Consider the following 19,878-nt stretch of genomic DNA (forward strand, 5'->3'; position numbering starts at 1 on the left):
CCTGTCCACTGCTGCTTTGGGCTGGCTGGCTTGATAGTATCATAGAATATTTGGAACCAGCTAGTCCATCCTGTTTTAATGGGCTTGTACAAAGTATCTTCACTTTGTTTTGGTCTTATTCCATATACATTTTAATACTCTGTATTCCTGCTAGTTTTATCTGGAATCATCAAAGAAATATTTTGAAACAAGAAGAGAATCGTTGGCAAAATGTTAATTTTGACCCTAGCTGTTCTTCCCAATCAAAAAAATTGCATACTTCCCCCAGCATGCCATTTGCTGAAGTAGTGTTTGACATTCAAATCATAGAATTCTTCGAGACTATTTAAGATTTGAATTCCCAGGTGACTTCTAGAATTTGTTGCCCATTTGTACCCAAATGTTTTCTGGAGGAATAGCTTTTCAGAGTTGGACAAATTTATAGCTAGGTTTTCGGATTTGGCAGGATTTACTTCAAATCTAACCCAAAGTCATAGATTTTTTTTTTTTTTTTTTAGAAACTAATTTTAGGGAAATACTTGGTTTATATAAAAATAATACATTATCTGCATTTAAATCTATTTTCTGATGTGTTCCTGCAAGTTTTATTCCTGTGATAGATTCCTTGTTTCTCATCATTGTGTGAAAGGCTCCATGACCGGTGCAAAAAGTAAAGGAGGCAATGGACGTCCTTGCCTAGTCCTTCTGTGTAATTCAAACACGAGATTTAACCTCAATAACTCACACAGCTGCTTTGGGGCTAGTGTCAAGAGTAGTTTTTTTTTCCATTTAAGGAACTGGGGCCAATGTCCCTACGGGACAAGGCTTGAAATGGAAAGCTCCATTCTGTTCTATCAACGGCCTTCTCTGCATCAAGGGATGATAAAAAAAAAAAAAAAAAAAAAAAAAAAAAAAAAAAAAGGATCTTTTCGTGATCTGGTATGGTGGATGATCCCAAGAACTCGCTGAATACTGTCTGACATTTGTCTATCCTTAATGTATCCATTTTGATCTGGATTTACATAAGCTGAGAGCATGGACTCCAATCAGTTAACTAGTATTTTTACGAAAATTTTTGTCATGATTCAACAGTGATGTGGGCTTATAAGAGCTGCTTAAGGTAAGGTCTTTTCTAGCTTTAGGGAGAATAACCACAGTAGTTTCTTTAATAGGTTGTGGAAGTTTATCCTCTAACAAAATAGCATTGAAGGTACCTCTCAAGGGACTCACTAATACCTCCTTAAATAAAGTAGAACCCCATTTATCTGACCCTCCATTACCCGGCTCTCTGTATTAACTAAACAACTAGCGCACACAAGTCCAGGAGTGGGCGATCTCTCTTGTGGCCGCTACATGGCGCTGCAGCCCTGCACTTTCCCATTCTCCCGATTATCTGATCTGGCTCCAGTCCCAATTAGATAAACTGGGTTGTGCTGTACCTTGTAAAATTATTATGGAAAGCCATCAGATCCTGGAGTTTTACTGCTTTTCATGATTTGCTTTTTGCTGCTCAGATTTTTTCTTTTTATTTCTTTATCTAAAGTTTATAATTTTTGTTTATCTTTGGCAAGCCTGCTACTTCCAGATATTTTTGAATAACTTTAGAGCTTGGAGTATCTGAGGTAAGAAGGTTTTATAATAAAAAGCAAAATTAGCACATAGTTACACTCCCTGATGAAATATCTTTTTTCTGATTGTTTTTAATTGGTGGAACAATTCATTGCTCTTGAATCCTTTTTAGCTTTCAAGCCAATAACCTATCAATTTTATTTCCTTTTTCAGAAACTGTTTGCTTTGTATACCTAAGGGGCATCTATCATCAGCACATTCAATTTCCACATATTTGTTAATTGTTCACACACTTTTTTTGGAACCTGTGATTTATGAAGGTCTTGTAGCCCTTTTATCTCCTGTTTTAGTTCTGCCGTTTCTTGAGCTCTTTCTTTTTTTCAGATGAGAGGCTCTGCATATCAGTTGGCCCCAACCAGTGCCTTACATGCTTCCCAAAGAAGGCCTCTTTTTGTATTGTCTGTATCATTTATTTATAAATCTTGAAGAAGCGAGCAGTTCATTTTCCAAAAGATTAATGTTTGGGACCCATACCAGCTATCTAATATTGCTTCCACTGGTGCACTATCTGACCTAATGATGCCAATTTCTGCAGATCTTGTCAGCTTCATTAAGGATTTAGAGATTAACATTAAATCTAGTCTAGCATATAACTGATAAGTGTATGAATAACAATGTAATCTCTTTCCCCTGGTTGCAGTTCTGCTTCCCTATCAGATCTGTCCCAGAAAGGATTCATGTATAATTTCCCCCTTCCCCAAAGTGTTGCAGTATTTTAAAGAAGTCCTTAAAAAAGGGTTTGGGGTTTTTTTTTTGCTTTCGATTGGGAGCATACACTAAACCCATTGTTATTAATAACACAACAATTGTGCCCTTCAACAGGATAAGCCATCCCTCCTTCTTAAATTGATTATTAATCTGAAACAAACATGTTTAGCAAATACTATGCCCACTCTTTTTATCCCTTTTCTTTGGCTGAAGCAAAAATTGTCTGCTGAAACCAATTACCTTGCATACCCATAATTTTCCCCTCCTGAAAGTGAGTTTCGTGAAATAGAAAATAACCTGAGTAGTTTTGTTTTTAAATTCTTCCAGGGCTTTTTTCCCTTTTAATCATATAATTTAGCCTTTTGACATTCAAAGACATTACTTCCAAAGAAAGAACCATTCTTGTGGTAATTCCCCTTATTTCCCTTAGTTTAATTCCAGAAATAAAATACCAACAGAGCTTATAAATCAGCCACCAAATGACTGCTTTGATGATCCTAAATCCTCATACTCTCCCCATGAACACTTGGATTACTTCTCTTCAATCCAGAGGAGGTACTTCTGCCCTTAGGGATAGATTACCATCTGATCATTTGAGTTACATGGGGGATTTACACAGAACCCTGCCGAAGGCTCCTCCCATCCCCCCTCTGTTTGCTCCAATCTCCACCCTACCTGGGATCTCCCTTCCTACTGCCTCTTGTCCTTTATTTTCTCTACTTTTTAAAATAAAGAATACAGCAATCACATAGTTATGATCACCCCAGTTGAAGCACATTTCATACTATTCCCCTTCTACCATAAACATAAGTTAGTTTACAACAGTTAATTCTTGATGACTCTCAAGAAATCCCTTGTAGGTTATTCATCAGGTATCTGTGTTCTCCTGTTCAGCTTCACTTCTGTCATTGCAATATGTTCTCTAGAGGCCCTTGTCTTGTCTTTTCCTATCCTCCTTTTTTGGGTTTCACCATCTGTCAGGATTCTTCTAGCATTTTATCCTTGGTTTCTACCTCTGGAGTATCTGCTTGTGTGTCTGAGATTTGGAGTTCTATTCCATATGAGTAAATTCCCCCCCCCCCTTGTTTAAAGTCTTTTACTGTGTGTTGCAAGTAGAAAGAGAATTTAAATGGGAATCCCCATCTATAGCAAATATCTCCCTGCGTGAGTGCTGCTGTAATTTCTCCCAGTGCTTTCCTCTTTTTTAAGGTTGGGGCAGAGAGGTTATGGAAAAATTGGAGCTTGTGGCATTTGAGTGTGAGCTTTGAATGCTCCCTGGCTTTTTTCCTAATTAAGTCTTTCTGCTGATGTAGTGAAATTTCACAATTAGATCTCTGGGTCTTTTATTGTTAGGCTCAGTTGGGGGCAACATTGCTGTATGTGCTGTCTCTACTTTCACCCCCGGCAGAGCTGAGATTTAACAAATCCACAGTTGAAGTGTTTACATACTGGCTTCCTCTTTCAATGTTTTCAGGCAGTCCTTAATTCTGAGGTTTTCTTTTCACTCTGTTTCCTATATCATCCAATTTAAGCTGCCCCTTTCTCTCTCCCCGTCCCCCATCAGTGCCATGAAGCTCTGCAGCTCTGTCTGTCACTTGCTTCTCTTAGGCTGGCCTCTAGCGTAGTGACTCCATCTCCCAAGTCAGTAACTTCCTTCTTTACTGTAAGAAGCTTGCTCATCAGATCCTCTCTCATGGCCTTAATCTCAGAAATCAATTTGCAAATGTCTACCATGATAGCTATTTGATTCTCTTCAGTCCTGACATTTCTGTCTGATTTGGCTGCCGGGTACTTACTATTTACATTTTCAGGTTTTGTTTTGTTTTTGAGAACCCATCTTCTGCAACCCTATGCTCTGTTTTTTGCGTGGTTAGGAGGTTGTTGGAGGCAGATTACTTTGCTGTCCCCTCAGAAGTCAGTCCATTTTAGTCTACCCCCTCCCCCTCTTGCTGGTCTCCTAATTTTTTTCTTTTAAGGGGAGGGTGTCCCTTCATCCCACCTGCCTAAGAATTGCTTGCATACCTATCAAAACAAAAAAACATACCTGGCTTCACTTTGAGATAGAACCATGCTCTGGGCCGTCCCAGTGCATTTTGTATCTGAATGATTTGTTTGTTAGATTATACACTTCTTAGAGCCAGGACCATATTTTCTTCTATGCATTGTGCAGTACCAAGTACACTATTATTGGAGCTTAATTAATAGATCTAACAAATGCGAATTGGTCCCATTTGTCTCACTGAGTTATTAACTCTGAAACCTAATGGTGACAATTTAGGTATCAGTCCACATTGGCCTCAGGAATCAGAGGATCATGCCTAATTTGTGTGGGACATTTTTTAATTTACTGAACTAGCTTCAGAATAAGCTGTAAAAATTACCCCCTGTAACTAGTTTACTGCTGACCATTTTAGCAGAAGTATCCAACTAATGTGATTATCCAGTGTGGTTGGAGATGGGAGAAAAAAATATGGTCCTTAGCCTTCTCCCAGCTTCAGGGTTTCTCTGGAAAAGATGAATGCTGGTGGAGAGAGAAGAGTAGACTCTCTGTGTACTAAAGATGCTGAGCCTATTGGGAAGTTTAGTGGCAGCTGGCCAAGGAAGCATGTGGGGGGAGTTTTATTCTGCAGTGAACTCTACAAGTCTGAAAATGTTTACTGATTTATTTGTTGTAGATATGTAAAACTGAGAGGCACCTATCTCATATTCTGCACACCCCTCACTAATTAAAAACGTAATCTTTGCAGCCAGTGTAACACAAAATCCAGCAGTATCCCCACAAAATATAGTTTGGCATATCTGTCTGCCAAAATAGTCCTCAGTGCTGCAAGATTTTGCATCATTTCTGTGGGGACAACATTAGTGTTGAAACTCAGAAATGGAGAGCACGAGTTCTTCTACAGAGGATAAAATGTTGAAATTCATATTATTGTGTAGTCAAGTAAAACAGTATCTTTCCTTACTCCAAGCATTTTCCAAGACCCAAAGCTACCATAGAGTAATGCTAGCCACTACTGTCTCAAATATGGTGACCAACCATGAGGGGAAATTCTTTCTAAGTAGGGTAGCTGCTAATAGGCCCTGATCTAGCAAAGCACTTACGTTTAACTATGTGAATAGTCCTACTGACTTGAGTGCACTATTCACATGTGTAAGTGCATTGCTGGATTGGGGCTTTAGAAAGGAAGAAATTTTGGTGAGTAGAATAATTTTCTCCTGAATCCTGACTACAAGCTAAACATTAATAAACTTTAATGTTAAAATTTTAAGTGGCACTGTCAACACAAAAAAGTATATGTTGTACACAAATTTATTAATACCTTAGATTATTATTACTGGAATTTGTTTTAATTAACTTTGTCACTGTTTATGCTCCTTGTTTATGTTCTGCAATTCTCTGCAGAACATAGGAATTCCTTTACGGGTCCATCTAGTCCAGTATCTGACTGGCCAGTACCAGATGCTTCACCGTGCACAATTATGGAATAACTTACCCATATGGAAAGATTCTTCCTAATCACAGACAGTGAATGGTTGTCGTCTTTTCCCCTTAACCATGAAGGTTTATATCCCATGAATAAAAATTAGTTATCCTGTTTTATGTAATTCTAGATGTTCTCGTTTTTCTCATTCCTAGTCTTTTTTCAAATCCCCCTAAATTCTTGGCTTTAATGATTTTCAGTGGCAGTGAGCTGTCAGTTAATTATGTGTCTGTGTAAAGTATATATTCATTAGTTTTAAATTAATTTCCTTTCAATTTTATTGGATACCCTTTTATATTATGTGAGAGGCTAAACAGGAGAACACCCAGTTTACCTTGTCTGTACCATTCATTGTATTGATTATTTCTGTCATGTCTCCTCTCTCTAAAGTAAACAGTCCCAGTCTTTTCAGTCTCCCTCATTCAGAAGTCTCCATACCAATCACCTGTCCCTGGACCTTTCTGTTTCTCTCTTTTTTGAGATATGGTGATCCAAAATGAACACCGTATTCCAAGTGAGAGTGTACCACTAAAGAATATGATTGCTTTATACTGTTCTTATTTTCTATCCCATACTTGTACCTCTTAACACTTTGTTTTTGTTTTTGACCACTGATGTGCATTGAGCAGAGGTCTGCCTGGAGCTGTTCCAATTGGTTCACCCATGTCTCTTTCCTGAGAGTTTCAAGAACTCATTAATGTCTATGACAGAAGTTCAGATTCCTCTTCTATTAAAAGGCATTCTGGTTCACCTATTTTTGCATTTAAGCTACTTGCATTGGCGGATAGAAATTTTATGATTTATTTTTTGCTCTGTATTTGCATTTAACGCCTTAGTCTGACATTATTTTCCAGAATTTATTTCTGTGATTTCAGAAGTTCCACTAAAAAGAACAGGAGTACTTGTGGCACCTTAGAGACTAACAGATTTATTAGAACATATGCTCTAATAAATCTGTTAGTCTCTAAGGTGCCACAAGTACTCCTGTTCTTTTTGCGGATACAGACTAACACGGCTGCTACTCTGAAAGTAGTTCCACTGTAACTTTTATCCTATCCTTCATCTGATATATAGAGAGATTTAAATTCTAAATAAATGTCTTTATCCTGAGTGTCCCCACTGCATGCATTGTATTTCCACTAGTGCCTATCAATTTTTGGAGGAGATTATTAAATAATTTTCTGTGCCAGCAATCTGGTTCTACTTTGGTTAATTGTATTTTATTTTTAGGTGCTCAGTATAGCAAAGTCTAGGTTTCACACTTCAGGGAGAAGATGTAAAAACAGATGTCATTGAAGTTAAGGAAAAAAATTCTTATGATCTTCACTTTTATAAAAGTTTAATTTTACAAAATTTAACTTGGGGCAAATTTAAGTTGAATGTGTCCCTTTAGTAACTTTACATTAATTTCTCTGCTTGATGTGTGATATCTTTGACAGAAGAATTTTTGTTTTTGTTTCCTAGAATCATAGAAGTGTAGGACTGGAAGGGACCTCTAGAGGTCATCTAGTCCAGTCCCCTATGCTCAAGGCTGAACTATGTAATAACCTTTGTTTGTTTTTACTCTTCAGGCAAAAAATTCCCTCCCTACTACAATCTGGTATAACTTTTTTGTTATACCAGCAGAGTTTTTCAGTTTTTGAGAGGAAAAAATAATTGTTTTCCAAAACTGAACCCTTTATCAAAATCTTCAGGACATTTACTGGTATAGTTGCCTTTGGTAATAGTTTATGTATAGGAACAAAATCTAAATAAACTTTATTCTTCTATGCTTTCAAAGTGAATTAACTTCCAAAGACGATACCAGAATTTGGACTGCTGTATCTGAATGTGATATTGGTTTGTACTGATTTTTTTTTAATATGGTGAGATCAGCCATTTGCTACCACCTCTTTGCTTCAGGTTAAGTGGTAGGAAATAGCAGTGTGTCATGGTTACCCAGCAATAGGCCAGTCCCAAACCACGCTTCTTCACTGTGAAATTGATATCTACGTGGCCTGCCCTCTTAAAATTGTGTTCCTGTTTCTGTTCAGTAGTGTGTTTTGGATGCCTTTGGGTTTTAGGTACACCCCAGAATAATTTGCATTAGCTGGAGCAGCATGTCCTTTGAAGTCCTACTACAGCTGGTGGGGAAGAATCCTGAAACAGGTTTAAGAATTAAAGGTGCTTGCAGTCTGTGAATGAGCAGAAATAAGTACGTCCTATTGAAGAAATTAGAAGCAAGTGATTTGAAAGAGAAAGAGAAGAGGTCTTAAGTAGATGAGTGGGACTAAATCCAGGTTGATAAAATGCATGTGATACAAGTATGAAAAGTTGCACTACATTGGAGAAATAACAGTGTGTATTAAAACATGAATCCTAACAGGAACTGCTCTTTATAAAGAAATTCTGCTTACATTTCTGTGGGACCTGACCTTTTCCCTTTAATTAATTAATTCTGCATTCTAGTATTTGACAGTATTAAATATATTTATAGCATTTTTTAAAAATATTTTTCAGTTTTATATATCTGGGACATTTGCTCTATTTCTCTTGGTTGAAAATTTAAGCTTTAGTAGGCTAGTGATTGTAGACCAATTTATGAACATGCTAGAACTGCAAAAAGTAATACCACTATATCAGGGGTCCCCAACGCAGTGCCCGCGGGTGTCATGGCGCCCGCCTGGGTGTCTAAGTGCGCCCGCGTACTGGCTGGCGGATGAGTATCTGCTGAAATGCCGCCGAATTTCGGCGGCAACGCCTCTGGATGATGCCGCTTGTCGGCAGCATTTCGGCAGATGCTCGTCCGCCACCACGGTCCTCCGTGGCTCGTCGTCTGGCATCTGCCAGACGAAAAAGTTTGGGGAACACTGCACTATATTGTACTTTATCCCTACACAATTTCTAGTAACTTTATAAAACTCAGATTATACATGTTTAACAAGCAATTGTCAGATTAATTTTTTTTGTATAATCTGTTTTCCATTTCAATTTACTACTTTCAAATGCATAACACAACTTTTGTAGCATATCCCCTTATTTTGCAATAAATGCTTCTAGAGCAAGAACGCATTATTACGGTCAATCTGTTTTAAAAAATAAATAAGCTGTATTTCTTCCTAGACTGTGGACATCTCTACAGCAATGAATGAACGAACAATGGCTCAGAAGAGGCTTACAGAAAATACATTTGACTTAGAGGCCATGTGCTTGTTAAATCGTGCACAGGAACAGGTGGGTTGCACTGTTTTTTCTTTATCAATGTTTTCTGAAGTCAGTGAAAAATGATGCTAAGCTTTTTAGATCAGGTTGCTTTCTCTATATAAATACCCAAATATGGATTTTAGGAGTCTGACTTTAGGCATTCAGATTTGAAAATTTTAGTTTAAATTTTTACCACAGAGTATTTATTGTTGGCGGTACATAAGCTGGAAGGTAAACCAACTTGATTTTCAGATTATAGGGCTGGAAGTTAACAGGTGGTGATAATTTTATTTGTAAATACATGCCCAAAACAATTGTGATGAGCACAGTATAAAAAACTAGGCAGAGTTCAAGTGGGAGTCCTTGAGAGAATGCTATTTTAAAAAATCATCTTTCATAGTAAAACAGTACTTTAAATATACCATAGCCTAGGATATATAAGGCATACCATGGTTTACCTGGTGATTTTTCTGCTTCACATGTCTGATTAAGGAATTGACCAGAAATAGTTTTTCCTAGTCCCAGAAAAGATTATAATTATGGGGAAAAGGGGTTGGGGGAGACAGTAATCATTTTTGTACTTGTCTCCAGAACAAATACTTTACAAAAGTGATGAAAGGAGTTGTAGTAAGGTGGTAAAAATAGGGAGATGACTTGTTCATGGCCACTCTATGGTTTAAATGTTTTAAAGTAAAAATAGTTATAAATTATAACCATCTAGTAACTTCCTTTTTTTTTTTAAGGGGGGGGAGGTAAATGTTCCATTTCATAACACAAATTGCATGGACCTTTACATTTATGGAGAAAAGTTGCAGATTTTTATTTTGTTTTTATGCTGATTTATCTTGTAGATTGATGCTTGGGCGCAGTCAAACTCTCTGCCGGGCCAATTCACAGGAAGTACTGGAGCACAGATTTTGTCCTCAGATGAGTTGTCCAACAGTGGCCCCCAAGCATGGATTAGAAAGGTAGATGATATGCAGACAGATATGTCCAAATATCAAATGATAAATAACATTGAAATTATTGGAAGATATGAAAAATGGCACAGTAAAGTTGTTAACAGTCTACTACAATGTACTTGGAAAATATACTATATCCTTAACTGAATTAATTTACTATATGCGTTCAATCTAGGCATAATAACAATGCATATCTAGCTATGCATTAAGGTGTTCATCTGAACAGGTTTTCTGATGCCTAGAGAGCTTGATAGGTGCATTATGGAAATTTTAAAAAAGTGTGGCTGGTATTTGAAATAGATTGGTTCACACATTCTATTACTGTTGGTGGGCTGAATTGACATCCATAATCTTGGGTATTGTTGCAGTGGTAGGTCCTCAATTAAGCTAATCCGTTTGGAATGTATTGTTCAGGGCCTGATCCTGATGTAATTGAATTCAGTGGTGTTTTGGCATTGACTTCAATGGGAACAGGATCAGCACTTCTGTCCCAAGATGAATTGTTCTGTTTGGATTAGTTCCATCCATTTGCTTTCTTGCCTCTGTTTGCATTATATAACACTATTTCTGCAAGCCAAATATTTTGAAATATTAAAATAGGGGTTGCAACTGGTTTATTGATCTAGTATCAAGCATCTAGATCCTTGTTAATAAGAGAAATAACAGCCTATCATCTGAGCAAAATGTGTCATACAATTATATGTTTTTGTAAATTTGTTAATATTTTATATTTCGTCTTTGAAAATCAATGTTGAATGAGTTCTGTTTCAGTGAATAAAACTGGGGAATCTATGAGATTTCCATTTTTACAGGCAAATAATCATGAGTAACAGCACTCACTCTGGCAAAGGTTGCAGCAGCTGAGTTTGTTACAAGACTGATTTTGCTCATTCTTCTACAGTCTACAAAAAAGTAATAGGTTTCTCAAAAGTAGTAAGTATCAGGGGGGTAGCCGTGTTAGTCTGTATCTACAAAAACAACAAGGAGTCTGGTGGCACCTTAAAGACTAACAGATTTATTTGGGCATAAGCTTTCGTGAGTAAAAACCTCACTTCTTCGGATGCATAGAGTGAAAGTTACAGATGCAGGCATTATATACTGACACATGGAGAGCAGCTGGAGAGCAGTATATAATGCCTGCATCTGTAACTTTCACTCTATGCATCCGAAGAAGTGAGGTTTTTACTCACGAAAGCTTATGCCCAAATAAATCTGTTAGTCTTTAAGGTGCCACCAGACTCCTTGTTGTTTCAAAAGTAGTAAGTTAGGTTTGAAGCTTAGGCAGAAATTTGACATGAACTGAACAAGAGGTTCTTGAATCATGACACTCTAAAAATAGGAAGTGTTCACTAAATTTCAAAACTCTAACCGCCTCTCACCCCTCCTCCCCCCACGCTTTGAATTAAGACAATAGAAAGGAAAGAGATACTTGTTAGATGGAAAATTTTCTGGGATCTTGATGAGATCTAGGGCTGAGGATCAACATTTACTTTATGAAAGTCTTAATTTAAAAAGTTACTTTGAATCCGTAACGTTGCTTCAGAATATCAGCTCCAGTGATTAAAAAAATAGAGTCTCTACCTTTTTCCTGGCAGAGAGAGACTTCAAAATGAAAACCACTCAGCAGAGAGGCTTATCAGTGAGGAGAAAAGGAGAACTTTTCCGGTAAAAGGCTTGTGAAAGAGGCCAGTAAACCTTCCTAAGGCTCTCTGGGGTTCTCTCTTCCTGCATACCTCAGGAGATTCCCAAAACAAGGCAGGAGAATGACCCTTTGATCTCCTCTTTCCCAAGCCCTGCCTCTCCCCCCCCCCCCCCCCCCCCCCCCTGTTTTCATCCATCTCTCCTTCTTTGACATTCTTTGATGGTCTTCTGTGGCTTGCAGTTGCAGGACTGTCCTTTAACAAAATACATGGAGTGGAGAAGGCAGGTGTGTTTTCCCTCTGCCTTTTTCTCCTGCACTACCGAGCTGCTTCTGAGCATGTCATCCCTCTCAAAAGATATTCATGTCTCTGTGGGGAGAAACGTGTAGAGAACTGACCTCTGACTTGAGAACGCGGGTGTTACCAGAAACAGAAAGCTCCAGATGGGGATGATGTGGTCAGCAGCGAATGTAGGAGGAGTAGGCAGGGAGAAGCACTAGCACCTCTATGCTTTCTCTAACCAATAGACATCCTGTGGTTTGCAGCAGCAGAACTCTTCTCTGGCAGACCATAGGAGAATCCATTGGGTGGAGAAGTCAGGGAGGTACTCGTGCTTCCCCCACACTTTCTTCTGCATAGTTGAGCTGTTTCTCAGATTGACCTCTTTGCTTCTTTCAGCTTCCCCATTCCACCAAAATTCTGGGGTTAACAGGTGACCACAATCACAAACCCAATCTAAAGGGCTTTACGGACCCATACAAGTCTCTTAAAGCTTGCAGGAATTGTGGGACTATTGACAAGTCTCACAAAGCTTACTTAGAGGGTTGATGAACTTTACAAGGTGGACCTCAGCTCTGTGGATGAGATGGGAAAATCTCACACAAAAGGCAAAGCAGGCACAGTGTTTCGAGTGCATATTATCTTTCAGGAATGGTAGTTTTAAAAAAATGAACGAACTAGTAAATGCAGAGTTCAGGTTGCATTTCTCAGGCAAGGCACCTGAACTACCTTAATTCTGCTTTTGTAGTGATGCCCTGAGAAATTAAACTCATACTCCGTTATCCATCATACCAAAATGTTAAATTTCTGTTGGTAACCACAAAAAGTAGAATGTCTTATTCATAGCTATGTAGTGGTACTGCTGCTTTATGGCTGTCCTTACAGTCATACACAGTAGGCACAAAGAAATGTTAGACATTTCTGTTACAAATAGCATACTGAAAGCAATCATGCCTGTCTTTACTAAGGGCCCTGCCCTGCAAGGAGCTGGAGGCATGCAGCACTTTGCAGAATCAAAAGTGTCAGTAGAGACAGAGTTAGTGTGTCTCCATATGCAGACATCGCACTTAGTATGACAGGTATGTATGAAACAGATTATAAAACCAATGTGTGGTGTACATTTTTGATCCTCTAAATGCAAAAATGATAATAGGCATATCTATGAGGCGAGCTAAGTTAGTTGGGGTTGCTTGTTTGAGAAATGCAATCTTAACTCTCCATTTCCTGGGTTTCTAAGATTTGGGTTTCCAAAAATTTAATTAGTATTTTTGGAAGGTAATATGTAGTGAAACCGCTATGTACCTGCAACTTTAACTTCACCTTAATAAAATTTTGTGTGGCATGTAAGTTTATTTACTTAAAATGGTTAATATGGCAGATTGAATAACTGTGACATTCCAACTAGCAGTGTTTTTATTTTCTTTCGTTTTAGTAATGTGACTGATTCATAATGTTTGGACATTGGGTTGTTGAACAATATTCCCAAAAGAACAACATATTCTGTAGGTTTCATTTTATCCCATTGATACAATTGTGACCAATATTATTTTTTCTGAAAAGTGGTTTTCTGTTTATCATCAATGATGTAATCAGTTCACAAATGTGGAAATTATTAACCTATTACATATAGTATGTATAGGATAAATTCTCTCTGGAGGCTGATCACTTGAAACAAAAGAAAACAAAACAAAGCAGAATGTTGCTGTACAAAATATCATTTGAGGGGAAGTAGGTAAAATATTTTCATCAAGCAAGTTCTTTTGAGGCTTACTCTTGTTTAGACTTTCCCAACACCACCAGTTGCTTCTAGATCAATAAACTCTACCATGTTTATTATACAACAAATACATTTTTTCCAAAACTAGGTGGTTTTTTGGTTTGTGTTTTGTTAACTGGGTTCTTTTTTTTTATAACACATTGCACAGTGTAATGTTTTTTTTGTTGATTTGTGCTATTGCTGTAAAACAAGGCATTTTCAGGGCTGTTACAAAGCTATATTTAGGGCTAGACATTTTGAAGAGGTAAAATCCTGTCTTCCACATTCCCTTGTGCTCACCACAAGTGAGTATGACTCCCTTCGCCAGTAGATGGAGACAAGAAAAAACAAAACTCTTGTGATATCACTTCCTCTTGAATGGAGAGTTGTCTGGCCGTCTCTGATCTTACAAGAAGTGGAGGCAGCCTTTCAAGTTATCACGTGCTCATCACCTTCAGGCTTGTCTGCTACAGTGTGCTATGCTTGGGGATGAAAGTAAAGGTCAGGTGGTTTAACAAGACACTCTGATGTGGCTTATGCTCCGTGGACTCCCTGTCCAGTACTGAATCCATTTCAAGTCCCTGGATTTAATTTTCAAAGGCCTCCGAATGGACTGGCTCTGAGGCTTCTGAGACTTCCTTTCTCTCTGGCCCAGCACAAGAGCTATGATCAGCAGAAATCCTGGAGGTGACAGTGCTCAGAGCTTTTAGGAGGAAGGGGATAAGGTTTCCTTTGTGATGGGCTCTTTACAATGGAGTTTTCTTTCAACATAAATCACTGTAATCAGTACCTTCCCAGTGGAATGGAAAACCCGTATCTTTGCAGAAGTCTTCCCAGGATAACAGCTCTGAGGGATGATGCAGCATCACTTCCAGAAGATACACAATCAAAAATATTCTAAAGCTTTATATTCTGTACAATCTAAAATCAAAACAAAAAGCCCACCAACAAAACTAAGCACTCAGTAATAGCATTGTACAAACAGGGGTGGTGAATAGTCTTTCAAACTAATAGGTGCTTTTCAGAATTTTGTTGGTACCTCTTTGGATGAATGTGAACATAGAGGCCTTTTACTCCAGAGTCCAGGATTCATTGGCCCTGTGAGCGGGTGTTAACTCTCGCTTGTAGGAGTTTGACCTGCTGTGTATCTTCCCTATACGTCTCACCATAGTCAGTCCTTCAGAAGATAGCCAAATTCAGGGAGAAGATCATCCTGGTGTTTCTGGACTGGCTGGAATTCCTGGACTGGCTCAGGAGGTGGTAGCACTGTAGCTGGCTGGATCTCTTCTGTGATCACCCACTGTCTCTCAGTGGGTACAGCAAGGAGAATCCCTTGTTCTTGAGTTGGACTTGCATGAAGAGGGATTTATCTGAACCGCTTGATAAGTGTTCAAAAGCAGATTAGGGCATATTTCAAGCTTGATGCAAGGTCAGAAGATTTAAGTTCAGTTACTAGTGAAATTTTTTTCTGTTTTTGAAAGGCCTGAAATATTGGCTTTCGGGGTCCATGCCACTGTAATACTAAGAGGCAAAGTTAGAGCATTCTTCTATGATGCACTTTTGAAGGTAATGTTTTTTAGGACAGCTGACCAGCTAAAATTGAGATTTTTTTTTTCCGCTCTCTGTCCCCATAAGATCTGTATTTAGTGCCAAACGCCCTCTCACATGCACCATTAAAGTGGGGTGAACATTTCTTTTCAGTTTGCTTTTTTGTTAGGAGAGAACGAGTGCTGTAAGTCCTTTTGGCAGTATTCCCTGCATTAATTTTTCATCAGGACAAGGTATAATTAAGCTTGCTCTCAATTTCCTTCTAAGTTTTTTTTTTTCCATTCACAAGGCTGTTCCTTCTCCTTATTCTGACTGGCCCCATGAAACACTCGCTTTGAAGAGGGCTTTGTGTATCTTAGATATAAAGTCAGATCACTTGTGGTGGTGGTGGTTTTGAGAGTTCCAACCATAAAAGGCTTAGCAATCTGCAAGCTTCAGTGTCTTGTGTGAGAGGAACCATTGACCAGGATAAAGCAGCTCTGTTTTCTGTGAAGACATATTCCTTCAACATCATGTCTACCTCACTGACAGAAGAGGATGGGATTCTTCCCCTCCAGAACTGTGTAGAAAGCAGCCAGTTAAGCATATTTATATGCCATCTCAAATCATTCTGGACTTGATGTTTTAGGCTTTGCTGCTGCCATCTTTGGTAGCCAGGTCCTGCTCACTGTAGTCCCTTACTTTACTTTTTGTAAGGTACTCACCTTTTCTCTTGTTATTGACGTTCCCACTTATCTGGGCTTTGTTGGCATACCATAAAGCTGTAAAATTGTAATTTTTTACCTGTTAGTTTGGTTTTTAAGCCCTTCTGTGCCATCCCAGGTATCCCACGCTTGTTCTTATTTTGTTGTTGGAGTTGAAACTGTTCTGAAGTTATTTTCCTATTGTAGTTTTAAGCATTAAGCATTCTAAATTATTTGAGCAGGATCTGCCAGCCAGCCTCCTTTATAGGAGAAGTGGTGTCACAAGAGCATTGCTCTTTGTTCGTCCCCATCTGCTGGTAGGAGATGTACCCACTTGTCTGGTCTGGCATAGGAGGGCTTGGAGATTAACAGGTGAGAAGTTGCCATTAAACTGTCATCTTGATGAGCAGTTTCTCTTGTAATACAATTTGTGAATAGAGATTGGTAAATGGGAAATATTTTTTTAATCTGTTATGAAACTCATTTGACAATGATAATGAAAAGAATTAGGAACATAGGATTTACTGTACCTTATGGTCCTATTGGACTGTCTAGTCTGGTATTCTGCCTGCCTAATTTAAAATAAAAAGGAATTTGAATCTTTCACATGTCCTGCATCACTTGATTTTTTTTTTAAACACTTTCAAAGTTCATTACAAATATGGGGCTCTTACAAACACCTCCGTGAGATAACAGGGTGGGTGAGTTAGTATTATCTCTATTTGGAGAGAAGTAAACTGAGACAAAGAGTTGAAGTGTCTTTTCCAACATCACACTGCAAATCGGTGGCAGAGTGGACTTGGAACTTGGTCATTTCAAGTACTTTGTTCAGTTTTCTAGACCATGCTGTTTCCTTTTAGTTCCATTAATTATCTAATTAAAAAAATTAACATTTTATAAATATCCTTTTTCACATTTGCTTTAAAGTGCAGTTTCACTCTGAATGTAACTGTATAAATGGCATTGTATGGCTTCATGTTTTTCTTTCATGATTTCTATTTCAGTTCTCCTCTATTTATAAGAAAAAAGTTTTGTTTTTCCTCTGACCTGCAATACTTGTTCTCTTTAATTGGAATGTGAGACAAGCTAAGCTCTTTATTTCTGGTAGTGATGTGTGAGAAACAAACTTTCTGCAGCCGGCAAAGGGGTTGTGCAGGTGTAACTGTTTGCAGTGTAGTAAATGGCTTTGTTAATGAAGCACAAGAAGGAATAGAATCCAGCTCTCATTCTTAACTGTGTTGGCTCTGTTGTGCTAACAAGAGTGAAAAGCAGTAGAAACATGGTCTGCCACTAAAATCAGCAGATATCAATACAAGATATGAATGCACAAGAAGCAGATCTGAGTAAGACAATGCCATGTTTACAGTAATTTTGAAGTACAATTGCACATTAAAAGTTTAGATAAAGTTAGTTAGACTTTTTTTTTCTAGGTTTAGGATTTGTTTAGGCTTTGATATTTTCTGTCTAAAATTAATGCCTTCATTTTAAGCCACGAGATGGGTATATTTTGAGTCTTTTTTTCCAAAATTAATTTGAAATTGTAATGGGAAAGCTCTATAACATGAAAGTGACCTCATCAAGAACTTGCTCCTACTCTGGTTTGTGAACTGAATACACGTTGGTGATAATGAAACAGATGTTGATGTTGAAAATTCTATCATTGCAAAGCAGGTACAAAAGAGGAATCGGAACCCTGGGTGACATTGACTGGGGTTTGTATCATACTCTGCATGGTTGACCTTTTCTTATGAGAGGTTCCTGGAAAAGACAGGGGAGGATGAAACCGGAAGTAAGTAAAAGCCATTCTAGGTGTATAGAGTGAGGCAGTTGGTATCGAACATCAGCTAACTTGTCTCTGCATACACGTAAACTGCATGGCCTGCACCGATCGAAAGTTGACTGGAGAGGTAAACTTAGCCTCTGTCTACCCTTCCTTCCATCAGAGCACCTTGTTGTTAAACTCAGCATTCAGTTGCATGGTTTCTAGGGATTTGTTTTGTTACTTATATAGGTAAATATTTGGAAAACTATTCTTATTATACATGTTCAGGAATTTTTATGATTGAACTTCTTAACAACAGGAAATGTGGGGGGTTATGATGCATATGTCCTTGGTATGTGCCATAATTGCCTGTGTTGAGAGGCTAATAGTTTTTATTAAGGATATATATATTCTAAGTCTCCTGGAAAAGGAAAACTTCTAATTCTGCTTATATTTGAAACCAAGGAAATATCTGTCTTCGTCTCTTCAAATCTGGGAAATATTTAGTACGTCAAACACAGTAAAAAAATAAAATAAAGAAAAAAGTGTTCCGTGAACTTACCATTGTTTTGAAACATAGGTAAATGCTACAAAAATACTAGGTGTTGTATCTATTACCTACTGTGTGAGAATAACTGCGTTATCAATACCAATGTGTAAACTTGTATATTAAGTCAAGCAATTTGCTGCTGTGATGGAAATGACTGACTTACTTGGGTCAGCGGGTGGGGCAGAAGAGAGATGATAGTTCACAGAATAACCTGTGAACTTTCACCCCTCTATATGGAAACTTGTTTCAGGGTCAAATCCTTGTAGCTGCCTTCTTGCCACGGTCAATGCCAGCCCTACTATTCACAACACTGCGGCCATCGAGGCCTAGGTACGTAAACATTTAAGGAGTTTTTAAAGTTCTTTACAAGAAAACAGATTTTTAAAAATTCTATTTGATAAGCTTACGACACTTAACAACTATTATGTAATGATGATTTGAGACAATGATATTACAACTACTGCTGCTGAACTGTGTGGCTAAGTACCTTATTTTTGTTCATTTGTTTTTAAAGAAACGCCTGTAACTGTTCTATGTGGATTTTCAGAGTAAAATGTGTGTCTGCAACTGCTGCGTAATAAAGCGGGGAAGCATTATTCATATTTAAAATATGCCTAAACAGTATTTGAATGTCATTACTATATTTGCTTGTATTTTGTTCAATAACTAGGTACACTTGGCACAAATGTTGCTAGTTAAACAATTAACACTGCCTCCTTTCACAAGATAAGAAGAGATACATTGGAACCAAAGTAATGTGTTTAAAAATAAACGTTGGTTATCATTTTATTACGTACACGTTTGAAACAGGTCAATGTTTAAAATTGCCATTTTTGACTTAAAGGATCTCATTAAAATTTTCTTAAGCTGTTTCTAGTTTGATATTTTGAACAAATTATGTGTCTAACTTGTATATTGTGAACTCTGGTTTCTACAAGCCATGTAAATGTATGTAAAGCTAAGGTGTATTAACTTGAATTGATCAATGAAAGGTTGTTAGAAACATTTTGGAAGCTCCCAGTTATTTTTTTTAAATCAAGTGCTAACTTTAGGACTTGTTTTACTTTTCTTTCTTTGGATAGGATCAGTTCTTAAGAGCAGCCCCTGTAACTGGAGGAATGGGAGCCCAACTGATGAGAAAAATGGGCTGGAGAGAAGGAGAGGGATTAGGAAAAAACAGAGAAGGAACTGTGGAGCCTATCCTAGTGGATTTTAAGACAGATCGAAAAGGTAAACTCTTTCTTTGAGCCTTTTAAAACCTTATAAAACTGATAATGGTTTTCTGTCTATTATAGCAAAGAATAGAACAATCTTAGTATATGGCAATTATTTTCACTGTAATATGTATATTACTATAAAAATATTACAATAAAAATAGTCGTATTGATACTGACCCCTTACGCCCTAGTCTACATACATTTAGGCATGAGCTTAACTTTAAAGCCATAAATACTTTTCTATAAGTCTATGGGGCTCCTCTTCCATTTAAAATTAGACACATGCATAAGCATGTCTGCAGGATCAGAACCCTACTGTGGCTTAAATGAGCTGCCCAGATTACACAATTGGGTATTTTGCATATATATGCAAACTCCGCAGCATTTTTATTTTACAATGCATGCTGAGGTATGCTGTGATTCAGAAAGAAAGTTTTTAAGCTCTTAAAGTTAAAATTTTTAAATGTGCTGCAAAATTCCAATTGACTTCACCTATATTG

The 19,878-nt window shown here is 37.8% G+C and overlaps 1 protein-coding gene across 18 annotated transcripts in view; it reads left to right on the top strand.

Moving 5' to 3' along the window:
* Positions 1–19,878, top strand: part of SON (SON DNA and RNA binding protein) — a 58,023-nt gene that overhangs the window by 31,218 nt on the left and 6,927 nt on the right. For 15 of the 18 annotated variants that reach the window (XM_034752072.1, XM_034752064.1, XM_034752082.1 and 12 more), the window contains 3 exons: positions 8,901–9,011; positions 9,833–9,949; positions 19,244–19,391. In XM_034752072.1, coding sequence (XP_034607963.1) covers positions 8,901–9,011; positions 9,833–9,949; positions 19,244–19,391 — 376 coding nt within the window. The other 3 variants (XR_004643342.1, XM_034752147.1, XM_034752165.1) reach the window with 3 other exon arrangements.

This window comes from Trachemys scripta, chromosome 1, assembly GCF_013100865.1.
Source record: "Trachemys scripta elegans isolate TJP31775 chromosome 1, CAS_Tse_1.0, whole genome shotgun sequence".
NCBI classification, from domain to species: Eukaryota; Metazoa; Chordata; order Testudines; family Emydidae; genus Trachemys; species Trachemys scripta.